The sequence below is a fragment of the Festucalex cinctus genome, chromosome 5 (genome assembly GCF_051991245.1).
Source record: "Festucalex cinctus isolate MCC-2025b chromosome 5, RoL_Fcin_1.0, whole genome shotgun sequence".
NCBI classification, from domain to species: domain Eukaryota; kingdom Metazoa; phylum Chordata; class Actinopteri; order Syngnathiformes; family Syngnathidae; genus Festucalex; species Festucalex cinctus.
In genome coordinates this window covers 10,280,228-10,287,500 of record NC_135415.1, presented here as the reverse complement: position 1 = coordinate 10,287,500, position 7,273 = coordinate 10,280,228, and the positions used below count along the sequence as shown (strand labels likewise).

General features: G+C 34.0%; 1 protein-coding gene across 2 annotated transcripts in view; it reads right to left on the bottom strand.

The window, feature by feature from the left end:
- The window catches only part of suds3 (SDS3 homolog, SIN3A corepressor complex component), a 7,138-nt gene extending 785 nt beyond the window's left edge, over positions 1 to 6,353 (bottom strand). Inside the window, exons 1-9 of one of the 2 annotated variants that reach the window (XM_077521515.1) lie at positions 6,068 to 6,353; positions 2,941 to 3,010; positions 2,786 to 2,841; positions 2,605 to 2,676; positions 1,131 to 1,150; positions 892 to 1,048; positions 730 to 825; positions 268 to 329; positions 160 to 181 (exon numbers count right to left, since the gene is read on the bottom strand). In XM_077521515.1, the coding sequence (XP_077377641.1) occupies positions 160 to 181; positions 268 to 329; positions 730 to 825; positions 892 to 1,048; positions 1,131 to 1,150; positions 2,605 to 2,676; positions 2,786 to 2,841; positions 2,941 to 3,010; positions 6,068 to 6,185 (673 nt within the window). In that variant the 5' untranslated portion in view covers positions 6,186 to 6,353. Of the gene's footprint in view, positions 1 to 159; positions 182 to 267; positions 330 to 729; positions 826 to 891; positions 1,049 to 1,130; positions 1,151 to 2,604; positions 2,677 to 2,785; positions 2,842 to 2,940; positions 3,011 to 5,570; positions 6,024 to 6,067 lie in introns of those variants that run through there. The other variant, XM_077521516.1, reaches the window with a different exon arrangement.
- Positions 6,354 to 7,273: the final 920 nt, after the last annotated feature.

Sequence of the window (7,273 nt, the reverse complement as noted above, 5' to 3'; positions counted from 1 at the left end):
GTTTAAATTTAAACATTTGCACCTTCTTTTTAAAAAAATAATAATAATAATAACTAATTTAATAAATTTTGTTTCATCCAAAAGGAACTCGCAGAATGTTTCAAAGAACTTTATTTGTCTTAATATTTTATATTTGCGTAGCGGATCCTCGTTGCCTACCTGCTCGTTTCGGCGACTTGAGCTGCAAGACAAAATGGCGACAAGGCAATGAATGAGCTATAATCACAAAAACAGCTCCGACGGCTTCTTGCGGATTTTTTTGTTGACCTTGTTTAACGTTCGGAGATCTTCCATGATCTGCTCGTCGGTTAGCAAATAATTGAGCTGCGGTATGAACAAGTTAAGGTGATCTGAACCAATCGACGACACACAAACAAAAACAACTTTCACAACAATTAGTACCTTTAAAAAGACATTTTGCAACTTGCTGTCGACTGAAAATGACATCACAAGGGCTCAGGTAACCAATCACAGCTCACCTGTTTTCTAGGTTCGGTCATGTGATATTCACAAGCTGAGTTTTTAAAATGTGGAAAATGTGTTTTTAAAAGGTAGTAATTGTCTGCGAAACTATCAAATGAATTACAGACAAAATATGAACGTTTTATTGCTATAATGTGCTCAATAATGAAGTATCACTTTAATAAGCGACTTGATGGATGCCTGGAAGTGCACAGTGGCACGTCTTGACCACATGAGGCAGCATTGGGGGGGAAGAGTAAAGGATATCAGGCGCTGGTTTTCGTCTCTTGTCCGGAATGGGTACGGGGTCATTGGGTCTCCTCCTCAGCTTGCGGGTCATGATGGGCTTCACCTCCATAGAATCTGAAAAAATGAATACATTTGAAGAAAAGAAAATCTCCTTGAGGAAAAAAAACAAATGTCTCTTACCGCCGGTGAGCTCCATGGTCAGCTTCTCGTTCTCGATCATCTTCTTCTTCTCCTCTAGCTCGGCGATCAGGTTCTCCTTCAGCTCCACCTTCTTGTCATCAAACTCCTTCACCGCCGCCTTCTTCTCTTTGATGTAGTTCCGCTCCACCTGCTCCGTCTGCACGCAAACGCAAACGACGTACCAGTCATGACAAAGTCCAAAGGTCAGAGCGCGTCGGAATTATCGGCGGCAAACTCACCTCCAGCTGGAGAAAGAGATCTGCAAATGACAAACAAACATATCATCGTCATCATCATCAGCATTATTATACCTTCACTTTAACTACTTCATTGATGCACATCATCATGTTACAAGAGTAAAGATGGATATTTGTATTTAAAAGGAAAAAAAAGCTTTTAGTCAAAAAAAGAACTTGTTCAAGAAATAAAGTTGATTATTAATTAATTCCATTAATTTAATGAACTTAAATTAAATTATTATTATCATTATTATTATATTATCATTATTAGTCGTAATAGTAATAGTATTATGCCTCCACATTAACTACTACATTTATGCACATCGTCATGTTACAAGAGTAAAGATGGATATTTGGGGAAAAAAGAAAAGAAAAAAAGACTCAGTAAAAAAAATAAAATAAAAAAAATAAAAAACTTGTTCAAGCTTGTTCAAACTTGTTCACATTTGACTATTAATTAATTAAATTAATAAGTTTGATTAACTTTAATTAAATTATTATTATTATTATTATATTACTGTATATCATCATCATCATCATCATCATCATCATCATTATTATTATTATTATTATTATTATGCCGTCGCATTAACTACTTCATTTATGGACATCGTCATGTTACAGGAGTAAAGCTGGATATTTGTAAGAACAAAAAATAATTTAAAAAATTGCCAAGAAAAAAGTTGACTACTAATTAATTTAATTAAATAATATTTTTTAATTACTAATATTAATATTTGTAAGAAAAAAAGACTATTAGTAAAAAAAAATTAAAAATGAACTTGTTCAAGAAATAAAGTTGTCTGCTAATTAATTTTAATTAAATTATTATTATTATTATTATTATTATTATTATTATGCCTTCACTTCATCAGCTTCATTTATGTACATCTTTGTGTTACATGAGTCAAGCTGGATATTTGTAAAAAAATAAAATAAAAAAATAAAAATAAAAAGACTCAGTTAAAAAATAAAAGATCTTGTTCAAGAAATAAAGTTGACTATTCAACGAACTTTTGAGGGGGAAAAAAGGCAGAAAATAGTCAAATGTTTTGTTTTATTCTGCACACAAGTAATACACATTAAAAAAAAAACTAATTCTGAAACAAACTAAACTTAAACTAAAATTGAGCATTTATTAAATGACTAAAACTACTAAAAACTAAACAGAACCACCCTGAAAACTAATTAAAAACTAACTACATTTAAAAAACAAAACTCAAAATGAAAAATTCCAAAACTATAATAACCATGCACACAAGTCATTCCCAAAAAACTAATACTGAAACTAACTAAAATGAAGCATTTATGAAATAACTAAAACTAATGAAAACTAACAGAACCAGCCTGAAAATGAATTAAAAAATAACTACATTTAAAAACACAAAACGAAATCAAAATTAACTCAAATGGAAAAAAATTCCAAAACTATATTAATAAACGTGGCTCGTAAACGGTCTGGTCCGTCGCTCACCTGCATTTCGCAGCCTCTCTTTGTATTGCTGATCTAACTTCTTCATTCGCTTCTGATACTCCTGCAGCGTACCTGCAGACAAAAAAAAGAAAATTAAAAAAGAAAAAGAAAAAATGTTTGCTTTGTTTACTTATGTTAGCATTTAGCATTTATAGCATTTGACACAATAACATAGTCACACCTTCTTGTAATTGCTGCAGTTGTCTTTTAAGCGAGGCCAGCTTATCCTGGTACATTCTGTAAAAAAAAAAAAAAAAAAAGGACACACACACACATCACAGGTGATATCTTCCAGTGCTTCCAACAACAAACACCTTGATTGAGGTGAAGACGTACTGCTCTTTGATTTCCACATAGTCGTCTTCGTTGTGCTTGGCCAGGTCCGTTTCGCTGGCGTCTTCCGTGTCTGACAACAACATAAAAAAATTAAAAAACAGGGGGAAAAAAATACAGTATTACAAATTACGGCTCCAAAATGCACTTCTTTGAAATATTCAATCAAAACATATTTTTTTTCCCCTGTTGAAAATAACCGACTTCATTTTGACACAATATTTGTGACGGTAGAAACGTATTCCATGTTTTTTTCTTCTGTTTGAATTCTTCTGCGTAAATAGGAACGGGCGAGTACCGATACCAGTATTGAACAGATACCCGGCCGGACCTCATTCCAACATATCGGCACTCGTCCCTCTTGTGGCCGATTTAATTAGGAACTAGAAATTATAGGAAATTACCATTATTTCATTTATTATCGTATTATTTAGATTATATTATATATAAAATTTTATTAATATAATTAATATTCGAATTTAATAATATAATAATTAATATATTATAAATATAATTATTACTATATTATATATTTATTATTTATTTGTTTTATGAAATTTGAAGGGGAAAATGCTACAATGGAAAATAAAGACATTTCTTTAAAATTATATGTCCATGTTTTTGGAGGGAAATTTGATGTGTCAAAAGTATCAGTGGTATTAGTACCTGTGAGTTGAGCACTCGTACTGGTATCGGTCAAAAAAAGTAAGTGGTATCGAACATCCCCTAGTAAGTCCCAACACTGGTGAGCTATTTTTAGAACAGACTCGTAGACTACTCATGTGGTCCATGGGGCAAAAAAGTCCCGCTGGCAGCCTTTTTTTTTTTTTTGGCGGGGCAATGCACATTAATCAACAGAGAAAAAAGGCATCCATGTTTGCAGTGTCTATTTCGTCTTAATCCCTCCGTCCACCGTGCAAAAATGCTCACCCCTCCCCTCCTGCTCACCTAAAATGATTTTTTTTTTTAAAGGGGGGGGGCAATTAACTGTCTTTAAAAGTATTTTTTTTAGGGCCCGACCGATTAATCAGCAACCAATTATAATCGGCCAATTATTGGCCTTCAAACATCGGCCAAAACAATCGGCCAATTTAGCCAAATCGCAGATTATTTTCCCCATAAAACGTTATTAAAAAAAAAAAGAAAAAAAAGAAAGAAAGACAGAGTTTCCAATGCTATGAAAGTACCCTGAATGCACCATTTTTGCTTGCGTAGCATTGGCAACCAGCAAGTGTGTAGCAGACGTTCATTCTGGTTATGCTCACAGGACACTGAGGAACAGTGAACACTTATTGTCATTATTTTTAATAATAATAATAATAATAATAATAATAATAACAATAATAATAACAACAACAATAGATAAGCATAATATATTTAATAATAATTATATATTTTTTTAAATAATCAGCAGTTTAATCAGTAATCGGTATTTTCCTCTGTAATCATAATCAGTATCAGCATTGGCCTAAAAAAAAAAAAAATGCATATATATCGGTCGGGCCCTAATCATGATTTCTTTGTCATCTGTAGGCTACTTTTTATTTTTTATTAGCTTTGAAATCTTGAGAACTCTAAAACTGCTTTTATAAATGTTGCACTTTTAATGATGTGAAGCATGTTGAGTGACATCGTGTATGAGGGCTGCACAATATATCGACAAAATATTGATATCACAATATTGGCCCCCCATGCAATATGCATATCGCAAAGACATGCAATAAGTTTCATATTAAATTTTATGCTTTGATCTGAATTTCACCAGTCAGACGCTAACTCAAATGTGCACCGTCATCCAATACTTGAACATTATCAAGAGATCATTACAATTCATTAACTGAGAATATATTGAGTTTGCTTATTTTGTTGCATGAAAAAGTATCTTCTTTCATTAGATCATAAAAATGTAATTTCTTTAGGTAACATGTTAAATATCGCAATAATACTGATATCGCTATATTCAGCAAATATATCGCATGATTTTCCAATACACAATGTGTATGAAATTCACTAGAAATCAGTGATTTTTATTTTATTGTATTTTATTTTATTTTAACGAGCTTTATTGACTGCCTGGTCAACATTTAAACCAGTGGTCTCCAAGTCCGGTCCTCAGGTTTATTAACCCTCGTGTAGTTAGTTAGTTAGTTAGTTAGTTAGTTAGTTAGTTAGTTAGTTAGTTAGTTAGTAGCGAATTCGGCTGGGTTCGGTTGTCATTTGACGTTGTATTTTTGAAGTTATTTATTTATTTTATTTTTTTTTTTTTCCGCCGCATGGAGAGGATCAAAGTGAGAGGCCGGCCGGCCGACGACTGGCTAACAAACTTGGCCAGTGCCACGGCCTTTTTCTTTTTCGTTTTCTCGTCAGTCAAACTTAAAGCCAAACAATCGTTGTCAAGTCAGTTCGGTGAAACGATAACGATGGCAACAACTTTTTTTTTTTTTTTGCTTTTCGTGACATGTTGCCGGTAGCACGAAGCGAATGCTAACTCAAGTTAGCTCGCTCAGCTGTTTTGATGACGTAGGGTGAGGGAGGGGGGGGCACATATAATTTCCAACACGGAAAGCGGTTCTAAACGATTACGTACACCATCCATAAAGCGAAAAGTATGCGTCAAGTTGTGAAAAGCGAACCTGCGTTGGCGGTCATCGCCGGCGCGCTTGTGCTCGTAGTCGTCCCGTCTCTCTCTCTCTTTTTTTTTTTTTTTTTTGTCTGTCGCCTCTCGTCGTAATGTCGTCGCGTCTCTTTGAAAATGAATGAATGCTGTAGGATGATGAGGAGGAGGAGGAGGAGGGGGGGGCGCGATCTGCTCTACTGGCTGCTCGTTTCTATCAAATGACCATTATTTTTACGATTCAAAATAAATAAATAAATACCATATACACAAGACAGTTAGCACTAGCCAGCTAATCGTGGTAGCTCGCGACATTAATCGCCGCCGCAGAATAAACTCCCAAGCATCGTCAACACTTTAAACGAAAAATCCGAGTTGAGACAAACTAGTTGACCAGTAGGTAAAATAAAAATTTCATCGTCGCTAGGAAGACGCACGCTATCATGCCATTTATTTTCTTCCTAGTGTGTCAGTCAGTTTCCTTTTTATTTATTTATTTTTTATTTTTTTTTGTACCTTCTTCAGAGTCTCTCCCTCGAAAACTGCGCTCGTCGTCGTCGTCCACGCTGTCGAGCTCCTCTTCGTCGTTGTAGTAATCCACCGCGGTCGAGAGCAAAGCGGTGGTGGAAGCCATGGAAAACTTGCTACTTTCACTCCACCGTGTGCCCGAATATAAACGATCAAAACTAGCGTTAATAAAAACAAACTACTCTTTTTTTCTCTTTTTCCCTCAAGTGTTGTTGTTGTTGTTTTGTGTGAAGCTCTGTTCAGCGCCTACAAAATGGACCCCCCCCTATGAGAAGCTATTTAGTAGCACGCCTGTTTGAAAACTGGAAACTTTTAAATGTAAAAGTGGGGTTCGTATAATATTATTTTCAAGTATGAATTTATTATTTCATTTTGAGTAAATAATTTTCGTTGGTATAATCATTAATGGACATAAGTTAACGTTTGCGAACAAACATTAAAACAGGCATATGTTTGGACACCCTCGATACGTGGGTTGAGATGATTTGGCTTCGCGTTGCTCTATGTTACAAAATATTAATAAAATAGAGGTGCGACGATTGAAAATGTAGATTATTATTCCATTCGTAATCGCATTGAGCACAACTGTGGTCAAATTGACGTGTGGGCCACTGTGGTGGGTGGGCCTGGTCAAAAGATTGGGGAGTCCACCTATTTCCCCGCCTCCGATCGTTGGTTGCTATGGTTACTTACACTGAAATGTATTATTTTCTTCGTTTTTTTTTGGTGGTTTATGGGCTATCCAGTAAGTCCAGTCTTATGTTTTGAGAAAAAAGCAATACAAAAAAAAAAAAAGTTGTAAAAGTTAATGTTACTGTAATCGGTTTACCCTAAATGTGTTTTTTTATTTCTAAAACAATGTGCATATCTTCTGTATATATGCACATACATATTAGGATCTTGTGTTCTGTATGATTGGTCATGGTACTACTTTAAAAAAAAAAAAAAAAAAAAATGCAGGAAAATCAAGGCTTTATTGCAATTAGTTTTTATTATGATTGTCATGCAACCTGATGTCAGAAACAATCAGGCTATCTGTACATCAGAATGTAATACAAATTGGGCATTTTCCATAAAACAAACAAACAAACAAAACACACACACACATATATATATATATATATATATATATATATATATATATATATATATATATATATATATATATATATATATATATATATATATATATAA